This window comes from Lissotriton helveticus, chromosome 10 (assembly GCF_964261635.1).
Source record: "Lissotriton helveticus chromosome 10, aLisHel1.1, whole genome shotgun sequence".
NCBI classification, from domain to species: Eukaryota; Metazoa; Chordata; class Amphibia; order Caudata; family Salamandridae; genus Lissotriton; species Lissotriton helveticus.
The window spans coordinates 1,107,201,628-1,107,227,658 of NC_136071.1; the positions used below are offsets into that span (position 1 = coordinate 1,107,201,628).

Sequence of the window (26,031 nt, forward strand, 5' to 3'; positions counted from 1 at the left end):
AGACGACACTGTCCTCACAGTCGTTGATGAAACGGACATGATAGTCTGGGCCTTCCGAAGGATCGATAAGCGTCACTCCTCCGAAGGACACACGTTTGCTCTGAGAGTATCGATGGAGGCTCCCAAGTACTGCCGACACTGACCAGGAGTCGGAACAGACTTGGACATGTTGATGTGTAGACCCAGTTGGCTCAACAGAATAGCCGTCCTGTTGAAATGCAATTGTGCTTCCTGGTAGGTGGAGGCTTTGATCAGCCAGTCGTCCAGGTAAGGGTAGACAAACACCTTGTTCTTTCTCAGGTGAGCCGCCACCACTGCCATGCATTTTGAAAAGGTCCTGGGTGCAGACTCCAGACCAAACGGAAATACGGTGTACTGATAGCGGTTGGTGCCGACTAGGAAGCGTAGGAATTTCCGATGTTTCTTTGCAATGGGTACATGGAAGTACACATCCTGCAGATCTATTGTGCAAAGCTAGTCTCCTCGATGCAGCTGAGGATAAATCTGGTGCAAGGACAACATGCAAAACTTGTCCCTGAGGATCCACTTGTTTGCTTGTCGCAAATCCAGAATGGGCCTGAACTCGTTCTTGTCCTTCTTGCACACCAAAAGAACCTGGAGTATAGACCCTTTGAGACAGAGGGACGTCTTCTATCACCCTTTTTCTGAACAGGATATCGGCTTCCGCTTGGAGCTCGCGTAGCTGGTATTGCAAGCGAACAGGTGGAAAAGCTGGAGGAGGGCTGACAAAACAAAGACTGTATCCATTGCAAACAATATTCAGCACCCACTTGTCCCGAGTAATTTTTCTCCACTCTGCCGGGTTATTCTGAATGCTTCCCCCCACCAGAGTGGGTAACAGACTAGGGGGAAGTAATCCCGCAGGGTTCGACCCAGCCGGGCCCTTATTCACCGCTGAGGTCTGCTGACCGCCTCTGCCCCTCTGACGCTTCTGGAAGGGCGGCCTCTGATATTGTTGTTGCTGCTGCAGTTGTTGGCCAGCTTGGCGACCCTGCCCCCGTTGGGAGGAGTAGCGCCTCTGGAAGGGGCAAAAAGGGGCAGACTTCACCGAGGCTGGCGTCAGAAACAGCTCCATGCCGGTTCCTCCAACCCTGGAACCAAAGACAGCAAAGGGCGAGACAGGTGCTTACGCTGTAGCGTTTCAAAGATGACCGAGGTGAAAGGGGTGGGCACCATCAGTGCTATCCCCAACTTCGCTGTTCCCCTAAAGAGCACGTCCTGAAACGTCACGATGTCATCCACTGGTGACAAAGTGGGCGAATACCTCCTGTCACTTGAAGAGTCCGTGTATCTGGTATGCCTGGACCGCGACCTCTCTCTACAACGACGATGTCGTGACCTGGTTGAAGATCTACGCTCACTACGAGAGCGATGCCTCCCTCGTGATCTTGACCTCGGTTTCCTGGGTCTCTCTGGACCCGCCGGCACTGGCTGTTGTGGAAGAAGAGGTGACTGAGCCGAATAAAAGGCCTCGGTTGTAGAGGCTGAGTTGGAAGAGGAGGCAGAGGAGGAGGTGGCGGAGGAGGAGGAGGTAGCTGTTGAGGTGGCGGAGTAGGAGTCCTAGGCCTTGAGTGCCAGTAGGTCCTCGAGAAATCAGAGTCCCGAGACCTCAGTATTCTCCTCTTCTTACGAGCAGCCCTCGGGGAGGATGCTCTGGAGGTAGACTCTCCTGAGGTGGAAGGCCGGCGTCGCCGCAACCGGGAACTCTCTGATGAGTAGACGCTCACCACATTAGACCCCGTCCGGGAAGTAGACTTCCTCTTTGACATCAACTTTTCTTTCCTCGACGTGACTCTCCTCGATGTCGATCTCTGCGACGCCTCGATGTCGATCTCCGCGACGCCTCGATGCCGATCTCCGCGACGCCGATCTCCGCGACGCCGATCTCCGCGACGCAGATCTTCGTGTCGACGTTGAAGGCAAACAGTGGTGTCGCCTCGAAGGCGAGCGCCTGCCTCTTTGGGTCTCAGCACGACGACGATGGCGTTTCGACGCCAGTGAAGTCCTCGACTTCGACCTGGAAAATATCCAAAAATTGAAGATATACCCAAAAAGGTAGAGCTCAATACTCCAGGGTCCTGCTAGCAGGAGCCGGAAAAAAGAACTGAAAGTAACTTGCCTGGGGCTGTGCATCATGGGATACCAAGAGTCTCTGGAGTGTTCCTTAAAGGCACGGTATCCCTTTTCCAGACACATATGGCCGCCTATGAGGCTTGTCTGTCCAACCCTTCCTCTCTATCATGACAAAGGGTTTTTGTGAAGGGGAGTTTTCTCTAGGTGTGAAACTCTGTAAAATGTGTACATTTATATAGTATTTGGCTATCCTTTTTCACTTTAGGTTGAAGTGCTGGCCAATGTAGCCTGGTTAATGTTAGGCTGCATTATTTGTCTTTGATTTTCTCTTAAGTGTCTAAGCAGGACTGCAGAAGAAGACAACTTAAGAGACTATTTTGATTGCTCCGGGGTCCACGCACATGGGCGGGACTATTCACAGATTATGACTATACACAAAGATCCCCTACTCCAGAAACCTAGGTTACAGAGAGTACAGAACGCCACAGCTAGAGCTCTTTTGGGCCTACACAGAGTTTGCTCGGTGACCACTACAATTCGCCGCCTTCATTGGCTGCCTGTGGCTCAACGGATCGAGTTTAAGGCTCTCCGTATAGCCTTTAAGATCGTGAAGCTCACTTCCCCTACCATCTTGACGGATCTACTGTCTTTTTATGTTCCCTCCCATCAGCTTCGCTCCACGGGCCAACATTTGCTAGTGGTCCCCCGGGTCAGGAGAACCCGGACCGGAGGCCGTTCCTCCGGTACAGAGCGGCGACTCTTTGAATTTCTTGCCCCCCTCGCCCCCTCAGCAATTTTGCTGAATTCAGGAAAGCTATTAAAACCTTTCTTTTTCCCATTGTGTAGGCTGCTCTCTGCTCTGCTGTTGCCTATTTGCTGTTAGCGCCGGGACACCTCTTGGCTGTGGCAGCTGTCGCGCTCCATAAATGTTTTAAATAGAAATAGAAATAAATCACCATAAGGGTTGTCTGGACTGATGCAAGTTGTCCACTTACATACGTGTACATCATATACCAGGCCAGCTTCTCACAATCAGAGACACCAAGGAGTAGTTTCTGTCCAGTAACTCCAGTTCTGTAGTAGGGGTATCTCTGTTATAGTCATACTCTAGTGAATAGTCCCACCCATGTGCGTGGACCCCGGAGCAATCAAAAATAATCTCTTAAAGTGTCGAAAAAATGCAGAACTGCACAGACTCTTAAGAGAGAATTTAAAGACAGATAATGCAGCCTATAAAAGCTACACTGTCCAGTACTTCAACTAGAAATTCCACCACAAAATCCACATAACAGCAAAGCCTGTACAGATTTCCCTTGCTTTAACAGCAAACACCCTCTGGAATGATAGAGAGGAGAACCTGGACAGACAAGCCCCATAGGCTGCCATTATGTGGCTCAGAATAGTATACTGTGCCTTTAAGAGAACCTTCCAGAACTTCATAGTATCCCAGAATGCACTGCAGGTCCCATTTACTTTCAGTTCTTTTTGAAGGCGTAACACGCCAGACCTGTAGCATTCCGTACATGAATATCTCTCTCTCTCCACCGGGGAGGAGGGCGGGCGCTTATGACTATAACAGAGATACCCCTACTACAGAACTGGAGTTACAGGACAGAAACTACTCCTTCTGTAGTAGGGGATCTCTGTGTATAGTCATAATCTAGTGAATAGAATGGCAAGCCCATCCCCACACCAAAGCGGCGGTGGAGAAACGAGAAATAACACCACTATTGTGCGAACAGATTTCGCAGCGAAGCCTGCCCAACCTGAGCGTCTGCCCTGGCATCAGTGTCCAGGCAGTAATGCTTAGCAAAGGTATGGACCGACTTCCAAGTGGCCGCCTTGCAGATTTCTGCAATGGGAACATTACGAAGCAAAGCCGTCGTGGCAGCTTTGCCCCTGGTGGAATGAGCCTTAGGTTTGCCCCCTAAGGTCTTATTAGCCTTTTGGTAACACAATTGTATGCAGGACACAATCCACCTCGAGAAGGACTGTTTAGAGGTAGCAAGACCCGTCCTGACTGATCCATAATTGATAAACCTACAAATATCTTTGGTTTTATCCAGATAAAATTTCAACACCCTCCTAACATCCAGGGAATGTAAAGACTTTTCCGCTGGAGATGAAGGGTTCTGAAAAAACGTATATCAGAAAATCAGAAATAACCTTGGGAAGAAATTTAGGGTGAGTACGCATAACAACCTTAGCAGCATGAAATACAGTATAAGGTTCTTGGCAACACAACGCCTGAATTTCACTCACCCTGCGGGCCGATGTAATGGCCACGAGGAACACCGCCTTCCAGGACAGGTGCTGCAACGAAGCCTTATGAATAGGTTCAAAAGGCTCCTTCATCAATCTGGACAGCACCACATTCAATTCCCATGAAGGCGAGGGAAGCCTGACAAGAGGGAATACTTTCTTCAAGCCTTCCAGAAAATCTTTGATCACAGGGATCTGGAAGAAGGAAGTCTGTGAAGGGCATTTCCTGTAGGCAGTCAAAGCAGCCAGATGAACCTTAATGGAATGGACATTAAGGCCAGACTGCGCTAGATGCAGTAGATATGGAAGGAGGACATCCTTCTTGCATGTCGTAGGGTCATAGTTCTTGGACTTGCACCAGATGCAAAACCGCTTCCACTTGTAAGCATAAGAAGTTCTAGTGGAAGGTCGCTTAGCCTCCTTCAGTATGTCCATGCAATCTTCTGGGAGATTCAGATGGCCATATTGCACTATCTCAGGAGCCATGCCGCCAAACTCAAAGACGAGAGGTTGGGGTGCAACATCCGACCCCCGAACTTCGTGAGAAGGTCCGGCCTGCACGGCAGCCGTATGTGAGGAAGGAGAGACCGGTGAAGCAGGTCCGTGAACCACCACTGTCTGGGCCATTCCGGGGCAATCAGTATCATCCGCGCCCTGGACTGGGACAGCTTGATGAGAACCGTCGGAATCAGGGGAATGGGTGGAAAAGCGTACAGAAAGCTGTTTAACCAGTTGATCCATAACGCATTCCCCAGCGTCCATGGCTGGTAATACCTGGAGGCGAAGTCTCGGCATTTGCTGTTTTCTGCGGTGGCGAACAGATCTACGTCTTGAGTTCCCCACCTTGCGAAGACTTCTCCCAGTACTTCGTCGTTTATGACCCATTCGTGGTTTTCCTGAATCAGTCTGCTCAGTGCGTCTGCCTGAACATTCTGCACACCTGGCAGATGGGTGGCCGTTATCGTCAGTCCTCGGGCCAGAAGCCAGTGCCAGATCGCCTGCGCCTCCTGTGACAGGGTGCGTGATCTCGAGCCCCCCTGCTTGTTGAGGTAATACATCGTGGTCGTATTGTCCGTCTGTACAAGCAGAAAGTTGGTCTGGAAGGACAGGTGAAAAGCCTTCAGTGCCAAGTGAACAGCTCTGAGTTCCAGGAAATTGATGTGGTACGTGGACTCCGTCGGGGACCACGTCCCTTGAATCTGTAAGTCTCCGGAGTGCGCTCCCCATCCCTGGAGAGAAGCATCCGTCACGAGAGTCTGAGTGGGAATGTCCTTGTGGAAGGGAACCCCTCTGAGGAGATTCTCCGCTGAACACCACCACTTCAGAGACTGAAGAGCATGCAGAGACAGTCGTATCTTGTCGTCCCAAGAACCTCTCCTCTGGTCCCACTGATCTTCCAAGCACTCCTGCAGCGGTCTCATGTGCAGCCGTGCATGTGGCGTCAGGAAGATACAAGAGGCCATCGACCCCAGTAGAGAAGACACCGTCCTCACTGTCGTAGATGGAGTGGTCATAAGAGCCTGAGCCTTCCGAAGGAGTGATAATCGTCGCTCCTCCGAAGGAGACACGCTTGCTGACATCGTATCGATGGTGGCTCCCACGTACTGAATGCACTGGACCAGAGTCGGGACAGACTTGGACATGTTGATGTGCAACCCCAGCTTGTTCAATAGAACGCACGTCTTCTGGAAGTGCACTTGAGCTTCCGAGAAGGAGGAGGCCTTGATCAACCAATCGTCCAGGTAGACAAACACCTTGTTCTTCCTCAGGTGTGCCGCTACCACTGCCATGCACTTCGAGAAAGTCCTGGGCGCAGACGTCAGCCCGAATGGAAGTACTGTGTACTGATAGTGATTGGTGCCGACTTGAAATCGCAGGAACTTCCTGCGTTTGTGTGCAATGGGCACATGGAAGTACGCATCCTGTAGGTCTATTGCACATAGCCAGTCTCCCTGTTGCAACTGAGGATAAATCTGATGCAACGACAGCATGCGAAACCTTTCTCTGCGAATCCACTTGTTTGCCTGTCGCAAGTCCAGAATGGGCCTGAACTCGTTCTTGTCCTTCTTGCGGACCAGAAAGAACCGTGAGTACAGACCTCTTCCTCTTTGAGACCGAGGTACGTCTTCTATCGCCCTTTTCCTTAACAGGATATCGGCCTCCGTCTGGAGCTCGCGCAGCTGATACTGCGAGCTGACCGGAGGAATCGATGGAGGAGGGCTGGTGAACCGAAGACTGTATCCATTGCAAACAATATTCAGCACCCACTTGTCCTGAGTAATTTTTCTCCACTCCGCCAGAAAAAATTGAACGCTTCCCCCCCCCCAGCGGAGCGGGTAACGGATGAAGGGGAAGTAACCGCTCAGGGTCGAGACCCGGCCGGGCCTTTGTTCACAGTAGAGGACTGTTGCCACCTCTACACTTCTGGAAGGGTCTCCGGAACTGCTGCTGTTGTTGCTGCTGCTGCTGTCCCGAAGACTGTCCTCGTCCTTTTCCCTGTGCACCGAACCGTCTCTGGAACGGGCGGTAGGACTTCTTTTCTTTGGGCTCTTCCAAGCCCACGGCCGTCAGGGTCTCCGCCTCCGCCTTCATGCGGGCCATCTCATCATTGGCATGTTTTCCGAACAGTGTTTCTCCGGAAAAGGGCAGATTGGCCACCCGCTGCTGGGCCTCCGGCTTGAGTGACGTGAGCCTGAGCCAAGCATGGCGGCGCTGGTTGATCCCGTAACAGTAACTATGGGCCGCCAACAGCGAGATATCCGCAACCGCGCTGATGACCTGGTTTGAAACCAGCATCCCTTCCTTAAGTATTTCTAGGAGGTCCTCCCTCTTGTCTTGTGGCAGGAGGTCCGTGAACTGTTCTAGGGAGTCCCACAGGGCACGGCCGTACCGCCCCAGCAATGCCGAATCGCTGGAGGCTTTCATGGTAGTGGAAGACGTTCCACAAGCCTTCCTTCCAGCCGAATCAATCCATCGGCTTTCTTTATCAGGCGGCACGGTGGAGGACGGGGAGGTAGAGTGTAACTTCCTGGCCGCCGTCACTATCACGGAGTCGGGTACTGGGTCCATCCGCAGGAAGGCCGGGTCCGAATCCGGTGCTCTGTACTTCTTCAGAAGTCGGGAGGGAGCGGCCTTCACCACCGCAGGCGTAAGGAACAGCTCCTCCGCAGGTTCGACCAGCCCTGGCACCAATGGCAGCAGAGGGCGAGACAGATGCTTCTTGTGAAGTGTCTCGAATATCAAGGACGTCGTAGGTGTAGGAGCCGTCACCGTGATGCCCAATTTCGTAGCCCCCCTCAGGAGAACCTCCTGGAACATGCTGATGTCGTCCACCGGAGACACCCTCGTCTCCGGGGAGTCCGATAAGGTCGGCGAATATGAGCGAGTCCTAGAGGAGTCCGTACGGGACCTGGATCCTCGCCTCCTATGGCGATGCCTAGATCTAGTGGAGGACCTGTGCCGACTCCTCGATCTTCCTCTCTGTCTGGAGCGTGACCGCGATTTCCCAGGCCTGGGACGCTCCGCCGGTTTCCCTGGAGCGGGCGTCCTGGGTTTGGACGGGGCCTGCGGCTTAGGAGTCCCTTTGGGAGGGGTCGGAAGCCTGGGCAACGAGACCGACCTCGGAGGAACCGGGGGCGGCCTCTCTGGCACCTGAGGCCGAGGTACCGGTGGAGGCAGAGGAGGCAACGGAGGAGGGGTCAGAGCCCTCGGAGGGAGACCCCTCGGCGGCGGAGGCGTAACGTGCTTCTGTGATGGAGTATACACCTCGGAGTACACCGATCCCGGTGATCCGCCTTCCTTTCCAGACCTGGACTTTGGCGAGCCTCCCACAGCATCAGGCCGCTCACCACGCTTCCTCGACGTCGAAGAACGGTGACCAGACGGCGAGCGCAGGCCCCTCGACGTCGAGCGCCCCTTCCTCGGCGTCGACCGTCTTCCATGCCTCGACGGCGACCTCGTCCGCGACCTCGTCCGTCTCGACGGCGACCTCTTGCGCCTCGACGACGACCTCTTGCGCCTCGACGACGACCTCTTGTGCCTCGACGACGACCTCGACCGCCTCGACGGCGACCTCGACCGCCTCGACGGCGACCTCGACCGCCTCGACGGCGACCTCGACCGCCTCGAAGGCGACCTCGACCGCCTCGAAGGCGACCTCGACCGCCTCGAAGGCGACTTCTTCCGCCTCGACGGCGACTTCTTCCGCCTTGACGGCGGACTCGACGACGAGGATCCCCACGACGACGATAGTTTCCTCTTCGCCTGCGGCGAACGGCGGTGTCGCTTCGACGGCGAGCGCCGACGTCGGGCCCTTCGACGTCGATCACTCGACGTCGACACCGACGATGACGACGAAATCGTCAAAGGAGACTTCGACGGCGGTCTGTGTAATTCCCTCGACGTCGACCGTCGACGTCGCTTCGACCCAGAGCCCTGGGAGACGGGGAACAGACCGTAGTCATCCCTCTCGACGTCGTAGTCAGTGCAACCGACCCAGACGGAGAATGGGAACGTTTGCTGGTCTTCCTGCCCCTGGGGAGCCCCCCAGAGGCCTCAGCATGGGCAGAATAAGCCCCTCCAGACCCACCTTGCCCCTTCAGCCTTCTTTCCTCGAGGCCCTGAAGCCTGATCTTCTGTCTTTCCTTCAGGGTCCTGCCAGAGAAGCCTTGACAAATCTCACAATCCTCTGGGATGTGGAAAGAGGGAAGGCAGAGGATACACACCTCATGGGAGTCTGATTTTGCCTTCTTCCTGGAGCACTCCGGGCATTTGTCAAATAATGCAGGCATATTTGACTTCAAAAGGAGCAAAATACCAAAAAGAACAGCACCAAAGTACTTAAAAGCACTTAACTTGAACAACAAAGTGAAAAATCACCAATAAACCCTTAAAAAGGGAGAGCTCAATGCTCCAGGGTCCTGCTTGCAGGAGCCGGAAAAAAGAACTGAAAGTAATTGGGACCTGCAGTGCATTCTGGGATACTGTAAAGTTCTGGAAGGTTCTCTTAAAGGCACAGTATCCTATTCTGAGCCACATAATGGCAGCCTATGGGGCTTGTCTGTCCAGGTTCTCCTCTCTATCATTCCAGAGGGTGTTTGCTGTTAAAGCAAGGGAAATCTGTACAGGCTTTGCTGTTTTGTGGATTTTGTGGTGGAATTTCTAGTTGAAGTACTGGACAGTGTAGCTTTTATAGGCTGCATTATCTGTCTTTAAATTCTCTCTTAAGTGTCTGTGCAGTTCTGCATTTTTTCGACACTTTAAGAGATTATTTTTGATTGCTCCGGGGTCCACGCACATGGGCGGGACTATTCACTAGATTATGACTATAACAGAGATCCCCTACTACAGAAGGGAGAAAACATGTACGGCTCTGTGTGCCTTGTATGTCATCCAAATTAGCCCAGTACCTTTTTAATCTGTTAATGACGCACATTAAAACAGCATAACCAAAACACTCAACCGCTCACAAGGAGCATACAGAAGGAAGCGAGGAGCTAACAGTGAAAAAGACCAGAGTAAAGGGAACCCATTGCATAAATTCCAAACCCAGCATCTGCAATCCTGCTCTCCTTGTAGGAAAGGCAGCACATCCCTCCAAATCCTTTTCTCCACCCCAATACAGATACCTCAGCGAGCATGGAAAGGATTCCCTCACACCATCAACAGCTCTCTTTACACTTGTGACTAAAGAAATCTCTTCCCTCTGAAAGTTGCAAAAGCAAGCCCACTGATGCCTCACTGCCACCTGCCAGCATTCCCTCAAAACAGTAATCTGTTTCTTCTTTCTGGCTACTGTTTCAGGGCACATCCTAGGAATAGGAGATTCCAGCTATTCTCATACACAATGGATTTTGGTGAAACAGGTGCTATCAAAATAATTTTGTGACTGTCTGCAACGACCAGGACCACCCTAATGGTTCCCCCAGATAAGCACTATTCTTACTCATAATTGCAGGAAGTAAGTAGGAAATTTCAACCCACTAGGGGCACTAGTCCTTGGATCAAGTCCTTTAATACCAGTGATTGATGCTGAAAGCAATAAAGAATATAGAGTGGTAAGAATCTGAACATTTCTCTTCTGAAATTGTCCAGAACCTCGCTTTTCTGTTCCAACAAACAGCCATTGATGCCAGATTATTCCCATCTGTGGAATTACTTTTTCATTTGTTTCATAACTGTAATACCCATTACAGGATTTGCTAAAACAGTTGTACTAGATGCTATACACAACAGGGATTTATCATAGAATGACTTATCTTGGTGCATAATTTGGTTACACAACTGTAATTTTGGGCCTCATTGTTTCTAAGATGTTCTTGGACATCTGACTCTAGGTGACTTCACACCAAATGGGGACAACTCTAATACTGCTCACACGACCAAAACTAATAAAAGGTCAACTGCCATAGGCTGCGTGAATGAAAACAGGTGCATGCTGGCCAGGATAAAGTTGTTAATGACATCGATCAGGACCCATGCATAGGTTTAACATGAGAATGTTTGAGCTAGCTTTTGACAGGTTTAATAGGAAATGTAAAGTAATTGTTGCTGAGAAAAATGATAACCTAGTATAAAAATACTTCAATTTCTTTAACAAAATAAAGACTTCTGTGCAATATTGTAGAAATATCCATTATTTGTCGTCCACACAAGTCTTAGTTCAAATTAAATTTCACATATGAGAAGCAAAAATATCATCAGCGAGACTGACCCATATTTTTTTATTTGTCTATTAACATGGGATTTTGTTTTCCACTGTTTTCAGAGAGCTGGGTAAAGTGATGGCTAATATTGATTTAGGGGATTTGATTCCATGTTAAATGGAAATAGATTCATGGGTTATTCTAAGAAATGTGATGGCAATAGCAGGGAGCAACTAGCTGAAAGGAATAAAAGTCTCCTTCATCTACCCTTTTGAATGTAATTTGCGAAATGATTACCTTATTTTAGGAATGAAAATAACATATAGAAACACAACGAATCAACAAAATATGGGCAATAAATATTTTAAAACCTACCCGTTGATTCAACCAGCATTTGCAACACAAAACACAAAAATGTTTTATAAGTTTTGGCACACATATAACCACTATTACACAATGCTAAAGTGCCAGTAACTAGCAAACACTAAAGTAGCACACTTAAGAGCAGGAGAATAAGTGTGATCGGGTTGTTTCTTGTGAACAGTAACAGGTACCTATCGTTTCAAAACTCCTACTGTGCTCACATTACATCAATCCAACATTTTGGCTTAAGGTTCTCACCAATCTACTAAAGCCTCCATAAATAATGCAGAACCCTCCTTGATAGTCAGAAAGTTCAGCAAAGCCTTCAATATTCCTGTAGTCATAGGAGCAGAGAATTCGGTTATTTCCAGGATCAATCTGGTCAATTCCTCCCGGAGTTACTTCAAGAACAACAGGCTTCCGCGTGTCACTCCAGTGATGTTTATAGCAGTTATACCTCTGTAGAAGACAGAAAAGATACATCTTAGACAACCAAATAAATATCACAGATGGCTAAAAAGAGCTAGATATTACAGGTTCAAATCAATTTGATGTGCGATTCAAATTACTTCATTAACCAATGTGTTAAAACAGCAAATTAAGATAATACATCACTAAAATGTAGCAAAAAAACTAGTAGTCTAGTTAGCACATTTACACTCTGGCATTTAAAAAACATATTTGCAAGATTTACATATTTTTTCAAGTTTCTTCTTACTAGAGACAGAAAAACTCAAACTATTATAAAAACAGTCAATAAGTCAACAACGAATGACAACAAAAGACACTAAACGTCCCAGGGAAAAGAAAAAAGACTATATTAAATGCTGAGCATTTACAAGACATGGACATGCGCGGCAGGAATTGGCTTGAGGTATGTGAATGAAATATTATTTTACCCCAAAAAAACTAAAAATTAACTGAAAAAAAGGTTAAAGTGACATTATAGTTGGTGTGATGAAAAGATCAGATTTTGTTTTAAATTAAAAAAAACTAGAAAGTCACTGAAATAAACAAAGCTTAAACTGATGTTAGTTAGGTGAATATGCCGGTGCCAATATAACATATTGAACTAAAAAAAGAAAACACAGAATTTCAGCAGTTATAGTTAGCACAACTAACTATAATTTGCACCCTGCCCTGCACTGTTATGAGTGATATCAAATGATATAGCACAGGAGTGATGCCATATGCTAAGTCATGAGCGGTGCATCAGATCTTTTTATCGCACTAAACTATAACATCACCTTAATCTTTTTTTTTCTCCAGCAAATATATATATAATATACCTACTGGCAAATGCCAGTAGGTAGTTATAGTTAGGACCAACGTTTCCCCATAGAAGCAGCAGCATTTTTTGCTTTGCTAAATTTGAAGAAATTTTCCATAAACAATGGCCTACTTTGCCTAGTTCTGTATTTAAAGTTTCAGGGGGATTCGTCAAGCGGGGACTGAGAAAAAGGGGGGTCCCAAAATGATTTTTCCCCAAGCAATGCCTATGGGGATTGCAATTATTTAGACATGGCTACAGGCCGAACTGCTGAATGGAATTACTCAAATTTGGTAGAAATATACCTCTTGGTCCAGAAAGAGCACTCTTAGTAATTCAGTGTAAATCAAATAAAAAGTTTAGGAGTTATTAAACAAAAAAGTTTTATGTAGATCTAGAGACGCGGATCCATGCGCCAACAGCTGGGCCGCAACTTGAGAGAAAAGTTGCAGCCGCCATTTTTGGTTCCCAGGGGGTGGAGAATAAAGAGTAAATAGGTTATAAGGGGTCAGGATAGAGCTATCCTGACCCCTGAGACTGATGGAGGGGTCTCATGGACAGGAAATATTCCAAAAACATTTTGGGGAGAGCGTCAGGATCCGCGGATCCACTGCAGTGCTCAGTGCAGATTCCTGTGTGAATCTGCTGAGGATCCAGAACTCAATTTTATAAAACAATACATCCATTCACAGATCCACTCACACACCCACCCACTTCATCTACTCACACATCCATACAGCCACTCGCACACCCACTCAGAAACCCAGAACACCACTCACACACCGATACAGCCACTCACCCACGCAGAGAACCAGAGAACCACTCCCACTCACAGACCCACTCAGGCACTCACTCACACACCCACGTACACACCCATAAAGCCAGTCACACATGCACTGGCATGCCCACGCAGCCCACCACACACCTGTACAGCCACACACACATCTTCAGAGACTCATAAAACCACTCGCACACCCGCTTACAGACCCAGACAGCAGTCACACACTCACTGAACACACTCACTCAGAGACCCACAGAAGGATTCACATCCTCTTACACACCCAGAGAGCCAGTCACACATGCACTGACATGCCCACCACACACACACACAATAACTCACACACCCTGATCCCGCAAAGCCCAAGATGGTGACCACAATGGCTTAGATGGTGGTTGGATCCTTCGCTGGGGCTTTAACCCGTCTCTAATTTGACAAAGGGTGAAGAGGAGCTATTCTCTTCCCTCCCTGGCGACATTTAGCTGTCCCAATGGGGCCCCAATGATCACTACCAGCAACTCTCCGCGGAACAACCCGGGAGCTTGCCCTGAGGCTCGGGACTGCAACCTGACCATACTGCTTGGGGAGAAGGTGAGTTCTGGGTCCCATCACCCTCCTTGCACAAACCTGCCCTATGGTAGCCCAGGTGGGCATCCCTCACTGCCTCCGGCTCTGGTGTTCCCTGTGCCCTCTGCTCCTCACACTACTGGTGTCTTCAGCCTCACTGAGGGAGGCGTCTGGCCTGTGACCCGACATTGCCTGAACTGCGCCGTGCCCCGTGATGACGATGCGGACTCTGAGATGAGGGTTAGCGGAAGCTTAGGGAGGGGGGAATTCATGAGTGTATCGGACTGTGGGCTCCCCTCTCACCTACAACATACTGGTGCCAGCTGAGGGGGTCGGACTGGTCTCCCCGAGGATCCACTTCAGAGGCCTTGCCTTTTTTCCATCAAAAGGCCCAGAGAGATTAGGCCCTCCTCATGCTGGCTCCTTTTTTTTTTTTAACCCTTTTACTGTCTCAGGGGCCCATACTTCTGCTCAGAGGCCTGTGCTCACTAGCTCTACTCTCTGCCGCCTGCTACCTCCTGTGGGCACGATTTCCTTTCACTGTGGTGGCGGCAACGCCGTCCCATCGGTGGACCTGCTTATATTTCTCGTTACATCAGGTGAAGGCACTAGGTCACACAGTGAATTTCAGGAGGAGAACTACTACATCTCTCTACACCTCCTAGCCCACTTATATCTTCAGGACCTCCACCCTTCCTATAGGACACTGCTTCAGAGCGACCTCCTGGTAGTAACCGGTGGGCCCCACAAACCCTCTACCCCATGACACCTTCAGTGTTCAACCATTTAAGATGACCTCCTCTAGGGGCAAACATGATCAAGCTATCAAAGATATGCTCACCTGCCCCAAACCGGCGTCATCCAAAGACCCCACCACCTGCCTCTCAGCCTTCTGTGACCAGGAGTGCCCCCTGGATGAAGATCAAGCCCTGGTGACCCATGGCTTCTTGCCTTCTCTCTTTAACTTTCTCAAAGCTGACCTCCAGATTTTTAAAGACATGCACCAAGATTTGACTGCACTTGGTGACCATGGAGCCTCACTGGAAGATAATGAGACTTCGAAAGGAGAAGATGATTAGATTCAACCACAAGATTATCTTAGAGCCCACGTGGACGATCTTAAAATAGAACGTGCTGGAATAAGATAAGCCTCTGAGGCATTCCAATTGGGGCTGAGGGCACACACATAAGAATATACACAGCCCTATCTCGCTCTAGTCTAGGTTGGGATGAAAATATGGAACTTTGCCTTGATTGGGTAAATGAAGTGGGCCAGCCCGGGAACAGGACATTGGTAGACCTCCTAGCCTGTGTTCATATCTTCCAAACCAAGGAAGACATCCTAACAGCTGCTAGAGAGAAACAGATCGTCATCTTCAGAGGTTACACAATAGGCCTCTTCAAGGACATTTCCTTTACTACCCTCCAATGGCAAAAGAAATTTAAGCCAATCACTGATTTCCTATGTTCTAAATACGTATCTTATGGATAGGGTCATATTTTAAGACTGATTTTTCGCTGGGGAGGTTGACTCTTAGACCTACACGATGATGGCGCATCCACTGCTGCTCGGACATCCAAGAGACACCCACGCCCTGGCCCAAGCGAGCACGCACAAGAGCTACAGAATGTCCTAGCCAAACTTGCATCTGAAACCGGTGGTAAATCTTTTTGACAATGTTGGTTGCTGATCCCTATAGACACTTGCATTAACTACCCAGCACTCTTCATGATGCTGCGTGCGAATTGGGAGGGCAAGCACTGCTTTTTCCCTTATGCCCGCTTAAACAATGGTATTGGCTCTTCACATTAGTAGTCTTAATGTCTAAGGCCTACATAATCCCACATGTCCCTCCTGGACCGCTCCAGCAGCGAAATTTGCCTACTCCCAGAAACACATTTACTACTTAAAGACACACATCGCATGCAATCTCGCTGGTTTCCGCAACAGCTGTGGTCCTCGAGTCCCCCGAATAAGGGAGGGGTTGCTATCCTGTTCTTCTCAGGGTTTCAGGGTGAAATAGTCTCCCAAGGTCACAGAAACTATGAAACGATTGTTTGCATATCGACTGCAAATTGGTTCCTCCTATTTTACAAATATATATGCCCCTAACAAGCATCAGAAAGTCTTTAGTCTCACTGCGTTCGACTTCACTCCAGACCCCAGATGAAGGCATACTGATGGGGGGTGACCGGAACTTGGTCATGGACAATGACATTGACCGCTTTGGCCAAAGCTCACCACAGGTTCATCGCTGGCTGGCTGATTGCAGACTGACAGACATCTGGTGAGCACAGCATCCCGACAGAAGTCTTACTTAGTGGCACATAAGACTTTCGCACGGATTGATTATTTCCTAGCTTCCTCCACCCTCCAGTCGCTTGTCACTGACTCTTCCATTGCCCCTCGCTCACTTTCTGATCACACACCCTTATTTATCAATGTCTACATTGACACAACAAAAACATGCTCTTCCTGTTGGCGCCTGAGGGACTTGTTACTCAGGTCACCTTCAACAGTTGCAGCAATTCGTAAGTCGATTGGCGATTACATGCAGGTAAATGACACCAGTAAAGTCACGCTGGCCTCCCTCTGGGAGACTTTGTAACTGGTAGTCTACAGAGAATTCATAGCCATATCAGCTTCAGAAAGCCAACTCCGGAAAGAAAAACAGAGGAGTTCAAAGCAATTCACAAATGCACCGGGGCTCCTCGGATGTGGAGGAAGATAGAGTGCTCTCGTCTGCTCCCTAAACGCCTCGATTTAAAAAAAACAAGTACTACCTGGGTAGCAACCGGTGTGGATGAATGATTGCCAACTAATTGCAGGCCAAGGTTAACTTTACCTCCATTCGGGCTATCTGCCATTCCCCAAACACGGAGGCCTATTCTGCTATGCACATAGCGGACGCCTTAACAACTTCTATAAATCTCTCTACGCCAAACCAATGAGCCCTCTGCAGACCCTTCAGAATATCTTACTTCCTGGCTTCAGACTCCACTTCTACGGCACGTAGCTTTTTTAGATAAACCTATGCGCATTGAGGAAGTAGTATCAGCCATTGCCCGCCTTAAACTCTTCAAAGCCCCGGGCCCTGATGGGTTCCCCTCTAACTTTTATAAAAACCTTCTGTCAAGATTTGGCCCCTATTCTTACTAGGCCCTTCAATTATTTTGTCTCCACTAGCTCTCTTACCGGCTTTATGTTAGAGGCATCTATCTCGGTTATACCCAAACCGGATAAGATCCCAACATTATGTGGGTCATAGAGACCAATAGCTCTCCTAAACATAGATGTCAAACCATTCACTAGTATTGTGGCTCACCACCTCAATCCCTAAATGCCGGGTCAGATCAAGCCGGCTTTGTCCTGGGGCGATAATGCAGGGACAAGACATGGTGCACATATCAGCTACTCAACAAAGTGTTCCAGATGCAAGTAGAAGCCATTCTCCTCTAGATGGACGTGAAGAAAGCGTTTGACATAGTCCACTGGCCCCATCTGTTTCGGACTTTAGAATGCTTTGGTTTCGGAGAATGGTTTTGTGTCTGGAATATGAGCATTTACAGCTCTCCTAGAGACAAGGTGCAGGTTAATGGGCTTTCTTCATTACCTTTCCCTGTTTGACATTGCACGAACGCTCTCTCCTCTCGCTTTTATTGGCCTATATATGGAGCCTTTTGCCCAACATATTAAGGCAAATTTGGATACTGCTGTCATCACCTTCGGTGGGGAACAACATGTAAAAAGCCTATATGCAGATGCCATGATTCTAGTCATCTCGGATACCTTGATCTCTCTCCCTGCCTTGGTTACAGAGATCCAGACCCTTGGATCCCCTTCTGTGATCAAGGTCAATATGAAAAAAAAAGAAAAAAAAAAAGACAAATCACAAAATGTGACTCCCAAAACCATAACTTGTTAACCAAATAAGTTAGAGCTGTTCTCCACAATTGGCTGGGTAGGATTGCGGCTATTAATGAAGTAGTAGTAGTGGTGGTGGTGGTGGCGGTCTTGCAGTACCTTCAGTTTTGCAGCACTATTACGCCTGTCAACTAAGATTTCTGGTAGAATGGAGCAGACCCCTCACCAAAAAACACTGGTGTCGCATGGACCAGGCAGTTGCTGGTTCTCACATTACGAAGGAGACCTGGCTCCCCAGGACAACATAGGGTAAGGGGACTTTACTTTAACTGGTCACAACTTCCGTGTCTGGGATGCGGTGTTGGTCAAGGTGGTGATGGTGGTGGCTTGAAGTCCTTCCCCTCTCCTATGACACCAATTTTTGCCAACCCTGAATTCACACCGGGTCTCCAACCAGACAACTTTCAATGTTGGATCGGCTACTTATTTGAACCACAAGGGATAATTCCCTTTAATCAACTATGGATAAACTACGTATTGAGTGATGCCGACCGCATTCAATATCTCCAAATATGCGGTTTAAATTCTTCACCCCTCCATTCGACCCCACACTGGGCGGCCCCTACCCCTTTTAGCGAAATGGCGAATGCTGAAGAAAAATGATAGATGGCTTGTCTCTGAGATGCATACAATTCTTGGTGGTGGGGAGACTATTACCCGCTCTGCAGGGCAGAAGCGATGGGAGGAACAAATCGGCAAACCTCTCTCGAAGACTGAATGGGCAGACATATTTTACCGAGCTCATCATACAGTACACATCTATAGCACACAAACCGCATATAAGAAAGTATCCTACTGGCATCCAACTCCTGAAAGGCTGGGGGCATGAAATACAGAATGTTCTAAAGAGTTCTGGAGTGACTGCGGGGTGACTGGTTCACTTTTTTCTCCTTTGTGCACTGTCCCAAACTCAATCACTTTTGGGAAAAGGTTTTAAATGATATAGAGAAAGTTTTAGCGAACACTATCCCTCGAATACCCGCCTATCCCATACTTGAGCTTCCCAAACCTCAGACATTTCTGCCCTACTCTCGTAGAGGAAAGCACATGGCACTGGCATTGTGTGCAGCTCACCAAGTTATACATGTGCTCTGGGGCACGGACAAGACCCCTCAACATAAATCATGGCTGCATAAGTTTTGGTTTTATTTTGAGAATGGAAAAAATATCATTAGCCTTAGAAAAAAGGCTAGATGACTAAACCGCTGACTGGGCCACCTTTCATCCGTATCTTCTCGGAGGAATTTTACAAACTGACCAGCCCAGCCCACTTGAGGCTTCTGCGGCTTGTTTCTCCAACTGATTCTTGCCCAAATGTCTCCACTACTTAACCCCGTAAAGACACCATACTTGCTTGCCACATACATTGGGTTTGACTAACTTGCCCCACTTCTTACTCATGTAAACACACAGAAGGAATGGGGAGGGGGTTTTGTTCATTGGGTAGATTAGATAACTTTTGTATAATTGCCACTTCCTTTATCCCTGCCGGCCACTAGAGTGTAGGCGCAAGCTGGGTATACACCTTTTCCTATTGCATCTACGCTGCCAGCCCAATAGGTTTTAGGCACGTTAGCTGTGCTTTTCATTTTGTAAACATACTAAAAAGAAGTGATTTATAAAAAAATAATGGTTACAGGAACGTTATAGTTAAGCTCACAATTCACTCGTACTAAACCAGAGAAATTCAGCAGTTATAGTTAGCTACGCTAACTATAACTTACACCCCGTAATGCACTGCTTATGACTTCACATCACTTATGACATTGTCAGTGACATCACTAATGACATCATTCAGACAACCACTCACACACCCATTTACACTTCTATACAACCTTTCATACACCCGCTCACACCCACATAACCACACACATACCCATTTACAGACCAATAAAACTACTCACACACTTACTAAACCATGGAGCCACTAAGACAACCACTCACTCACCCATAAATCTACTCATACAACTAGTCACTCAACTATCCAGTCACTAACACAGCTACATACTCACCCATATAACTACTCACACACCCACTTATTCACCTATACAGCCACTCAAACACCTCCTCACTCACCAGTACAGCCTCTCACCACAGCCTCTCACACTCACACAACCACTTACATACCCATTCATATATCCATACAAACCCTCTCACATCCGCTCACTTACCCATACACACAGAGAAACACTCTACAATATAGCCACACCAACTCACTTAACCCCTCCCATGCTTGTGACGGAACCACTCCGTCACGAGCCACGGGTGGCGTGTGCTCATGACGGAGTGGTTCCGTCTTGCCGCGTCCGCTCCACCCACGCGGCACTGATTCCCTGTCTGTGCGGGCGAATTAGTGAGTGGGCGGAGCCGTGACGGAACCACTCCGTCATAAGCACAGCGCACCCGTGGCTCGTGACAGAGTGGTTCCGTCACAAGCATGGCGGCGCCGCGCGACTCCCCCCCCAGCGTCGCAGCGGAATTACCGCTGCGGCGAAGGGGTTAACTAAACACCCACTCAAACAGCTATTCACTCACCCTTACAGCCACTTATACACCCAGTCACTCACTCATACAGCCATTCAGACACCCACTCACTGACCCACAAAGCCCCTCACATACCCACTCACCAATACAGCCACTCACTCACACATACAGCCACTGACACACCCACTCACCAATACAGCCACTCACTCACCCACACAGCTAGCTACTTACAGATTCACTTATGCACACACACAACCGCTCACATACCCACTCACACACCAATACAGCCACTCAGACACCCGCTCACACACAGTAGCAAACAGTCACGCAGCCACCCATATAATAGATTTTAAACGTAGTATTACTCATTAATAGTACACCTAGTAAACTAATTTAACTTTTTGGAGTTACTTAGTATATATGTTTAACACTCACACTCTTTAGAAAACACTTAAACTCACAGGATCAGGTCATCACTGATATCATTTGAGTTAATTAAAGGAACTATGGTCCATAAGTATTACATGTTTGTAAGCAATAATCATGGAATTATTACTTTTCCATGAATATTGCTTACAAAAACGTAATACAGGGACCATTATACCTTTAATTGTGCATTACTATTGGTCCCTAATATCCTAGGGTTTCCCTTGTTCTTGAAAGTGTCAATTGAGATATCAATGAGGTCATCAGTAATATAACTAACCATGTCATGAGTGATGTAATATGTGCGGTAAAAGCAGTGCATTGCGGGGGCGTAAGTTATAGTTAGTTCAGGTAATTAGAACAGCTAAATTTCTCTGGTTTTGTATGAGTGAAATGTGTGTCTAACTAAAATGTCCCTGTAACCTTTGTTTTTTTCAGTATATATATATATATATATATATATATATATATATATATATATATATATATATATATATATATATATATATATATATATATATGTCACAAAGTGATCCAGCAGGCTATGAGAGCGCTCAGCAGTGTGTGCTCAGCTCAGGGGTCGGATCCAGACCCAAGCAATCATTTTTCCATACAAAAGGAGCGGTACAAATAGAGAGTTTTAGAAGCCTTTAATCAGCGCTTCACCCCACCAACGCGTTTCAGCCACACAAGGCTTTGTTCACGGTCAGTTGGTCCTTCTACTATTTTCAATTATATACTGGCCCATGTTAGTCGTTATGGGGCATTATGGGATATGTAGTATGAAAACAGTATACACACAATTTTTAAATTAAAAGAAAGACTGGTGTGATCGTATTATTTACATTTCATTATGTTAAATAGTTCATGTTAAGTCACATGGGCAATTTAAATCCACGTTCATATTTGGAATAGTTCCAGAGCAATGTCAGTTATATCATTGGGTATAGTACCCCAATCCTCTTTATAGACTGTGCAGCTGGTACTGCTATAGTCAGTCTAAATGTACATGGAGATCCTCTCCAAAATTCATACCTCTCGGTATTTTTGTTCGTAACCGGATGATTAAACGGGACTCCATTTGTCTCAGTTTCCGAACAGAATCACCACCTCTCTCAGTTTTGGTTAGCAGTTTCAGTCCATAAAATCACATTGTTTTCCAATCTCCTTCCTGGCATGTATTTATGTGTTTTGCTGTTGCATAAAGCATGTTTTTGTTTTTCACTGCCCTGATGTGTTCCAGGATTCTCTTTTTAAGCATGCATGTGGTGCTGCCTATATATTTGCTCCCGCATTTGCATTCAATCACATTGACCAACAAATCACCTGTACATCAAAAAATGTGGTCTATGTGCATTGTTTTCCCATTTGGTTACTCAATGCTCTTTTTGCTGGTTCCAATTTTGCAAGCTTTACATGAGGAGCAAGGTTTGAATCCTTTACGTTGATCTTTAAGCCAATTTGTCTCAGGTTTTTGCTGAAAATGACTTTTTACCAAGAGGTCTTTGAGAGATGTGTTCTTTTTATAGGTGATTTGTGGTTGCTTGCCTACTAATTCTCCTATATCTGGGTCCCCAGATATCAGGTGCCAATATTTTTTCATTTTGTTGGCGATGATTCCACTTTCTTTATTATAAGTGGTTACAAATCTCGGTGGTTCAATTTTGTTTGTGGTTTTTGGTTTTTCAACTAACAGTTCCGCTCTTGTTTTTTGATCAGCCTTCTTTTTAAATTTTTGTAGGACACGATCTTCATATCCTCTTGACTTGAATCTCATCTTGCATTCTTTCAATTTTCTTTCGGCATCCTCAGGTTTAGAGCAGTTTCGTTTGAGCCTTAAGTATGCTCCATACGGTATGCTTTTTAGGAGTGCTTGTGGATGGAAACTAGTTCCATGTAACACACTATTGGTGGCTGTTTTTTTACGGAACAGTGTGGTTTCTAGTTTTCCATTGGAGATGTAAATTTGTGTCCAGAAAATCGATTTGTTTTTTGTTTGTTGTGCATGTAAACTGTAAACCAACCTCATTTTGATTCAGTTTTGAAAAGTAATTTTGAAATTCAAGATCTGATCCATGCCAAATTATAAACAAATCGTCTATATATCGGACCCACAAAATGATCCGTTCCAGTTCTTGTTGGTTGTTCATGTTCCATGCCACTGTTTTTTCCCACCAGCCCATGGTGGTATTGGCATAGTTAGGAGAAAATGAAATACCCATTGCGGTGCCACATTCTTGCCTGTATAGTTGTTGATTAAACAGGAAGACGTTATTTGTTAAGCATAGATGGATCATTTTTAGGAGCATGTTTGTGTGTTCCAGTGTGGTGATACTACGTTGTTTCAGGAAGTATTGACACGCTTCCATCCCCACATTGTGTTTTATCGATGTATAAAGTGAGACCACATCAATTGTGACTAAAAGATATTCCTCACTCCATACTACATCTTGAATAATTCTCAGGAACTCCCCTGTATCCTTGATATAGGAGGACATGCTCTGTGCAATTGGTGCCAAGAAGGTGTCCACGTATTTAGAAACATTTTCATATAAGGAACTGCACGAAGACACAATGGGTCTCCCTGGTGGATTTATTAGTGACTTGTGGATTTTTGGTAAAAAATAAATGCAGCGCATTACTGGGTGATCGATGTTTAGAAATTTCTTTTCCTCATCACTGATTAGTCCTTTTTTGTGCCATTCATCTAGATGGTTTTTCAATTCTTTAAGCATGTTGCTCATTGGATTGAAAGTCAGTTTAGAGTAATTTTGTTGTACATTCAACTGTCTCATGGCTTCCGTGATGTAATCTGAAGTTTCCATTATTACAATATTTCCCCCCTTGTCGGCGGGTTTGATTGTGATTTTTCCATTTTCCATGAGAGTAGTAATAGCTTTTCGTTCATCCTTTGTCAAATTTTCTCTGCTGTTATTTCTCACTTTCACTAATTTATCCAGTTCCTCATTTACAGCATCCGAAAAGAGGTCAATTTTATTTCCAGGTGACAGGATGGGATAATACCGAGATTTTCTTTTTAATCCGGTTTCAGGTCTTTCATTAGTTCTAATGTCCATTTGTTCAAGAATCTGAGTGTCTGAAAGGTTTGCGCTTTCTTGATCAAATAGCATTCCAAAAGTTTGTCTCAAATCAGGTAGTTGTTCAATTGTTGTTACTATTTCGCCGTTCTCATTGTTATAATTCAATCTTTGTTCATTTGAACTTGAAGGTTTATTGGCATGAATTTTAGCTAATTTCAGTTTTCTGACAAACTTGTATAGATCAATTTTCGTTTGTGCATAGTCGAAATGAGTTTCCGGGCAAAACGACAGACCTTTATTCAACACCATTTTTTCTTTCTTGGTTAGTTGATGATTAGAGAGATTCACAACAAGATTGACTATTTCCTGTTGCGCAGGGGATACTGTCTTCTTTCGATGTTTGGATCTACGTGTTTTTCGGGTGCTGGAGCGGGGGTTTGTTGTACCTGTGTTGCTCTTCCCCGTCCTCTTCTTTGATATGGTCTTCTTCCCCTTCCTCCGCCACGTGTGATGCTTTTCTCTAGATTCATCAACGCTACTTTGTCTAAAACAGACAAGTTTTTTGTCTGGGGTGCTTCAAATCTTGCTCCGTTCTCACTTACATCCGACTCACTCGCTCTAGATGCCACTTTATGCAGGGGATAGTTCTTTTTTAAATTATCATAGCGTCTAGCGAATGTCAGAATTCGGCCCCATAAATAATCTTGTTCATCCCGTTTGAACTTGCATTCCTTTCTTTCTTCAATTTCTTTCTCATATAGGTCGAGTCTGGCTTCCATTTCTTGTCTTAACTTAGTGACATTTTCCTGATTTGTTTCATTTTCCAGGGCTTTTTCTGCTTCTTTGATTTTGTTCGTTAATTCAACAAGATCAATTTGTGCATGCTTGATCAATATGCGCATCATATTTAATGAGCAAATGGAAGCTACGCGCGGTAAACTGGTGAGTGCGCGTCGTCACACACACGTGTGATCCACTGTATAGTGCGGGTGGAAAGATTGTCAAGCACCATTGTAGAAACACCCTAGCTACGGACAAATATCGGAGCGAAGGGTTGTGCACATATTATTCTCTCCTTCCTAAAAATGACTACATCAGCGGAGGCAATGAAAAACCGGGAAGCATTAGCTGCTGCTATGTTTGTGAACCTGCCGGTAGTAAGACCTGAGACAGTAACCAAGCATAGCAACAAAACCAATATGGACTTAAAGGGCAAGTTAAAAAAGTTGGAAAAACTGCTAAAAACGGAGATAACTAAATGGTGGGAAAAACGCTCACTTGAAAAATATCTGGAAGTGGGCAGAGTACCGAGGGGGTTGAGGGTACTCATAGCTCCATCATTCGAGAACCCCAACCCCCTCATGCTAAAGGAATGGGCCACCAATAACTTGGAAGCATCAAAAAATATGATATGCATCTTAGTTAAATATGCGGAAATTGACAGGAATGACATTTTGGAACAAATTGAGATACTAAACAATGAATTGGACATGCACACGGACAAGGAGTACATTAAAAAATATCGCGAAGAAATAGACACCCGATTAGTCAAGCATCAAGAAACCATCAGCCTGCGCAAACAGTATAAATTCGCCCGCGACAAACAGGATTATGAAACGGGCAGAATTTTTACTTTTGCACGAAAATATGATACATTGAAAAGACAGGCTTTAATCCCTAAACCCACTACACAAACTGTAGATGAAGGAGGTGTAGCAGGTCTTTCTGAGACTGAACTCAGTTCTAATGCCAGCAGTATGGGTTCAGAGGATGAGCAGGCTACGGGTGGGCCCTCAAATGTACCAACCCATTTTGCACCATCGGAGGAACTGGGTTTTTTTAGTCGAGGACAGACTAAAAACATAGCGACCGAAAACCCAGCAACAAAGGAACAAAAACGCCAACACAAAAACAAACAATGCAACGAGAGGAGGAAATGCCGGAGGCAGAGGCTTCGTAAAGAGAGGCAGGGGCAAGAAATGGTAGAAACAGAGAGTATCATTTCTACAACATTGACACCGAGTACAAATGAAAGCACAATCGGTAAAATATCATCTACCGATACCGACATTGACATTGACAACACAAGTCATTAACCTTTCGGACATTGACCTCACTAAAGCTGAAACCCAGTTGTTATCCTTAGGTCTCTCCTTTTGCCCTAAGAACTCTTACAA

At 46.5% G+C, this 26,031-nt stretch overlaps 1 protein-coding gene across 2 annotated transcripts in view; it reads right to left on the reverse strand.

Moving 5' to 3' along the window:
- DNAJC13 (DnaJ heat shock protein family (Hsp40) member C13) overlaps window positions 1-26,031 on the reverse strand; it is a 1,517,524-nt gene that overhangs the window by 1,138,905 nt on the left and 352,588 nt on the right. For both annotated transcript variants that reach the window (XM_078663869.1, XM_078663868.1), the window contains exon 6: window positions 11,622-11,822. In XM_078663869.1, the coding sequence (XP_078519995.1) occupies window positions 11,622-11,822 (201 nt within the window). The remainder of the gene's footprint in view (window positions 1-11,621; window positions 11,823-26,031) is intronic.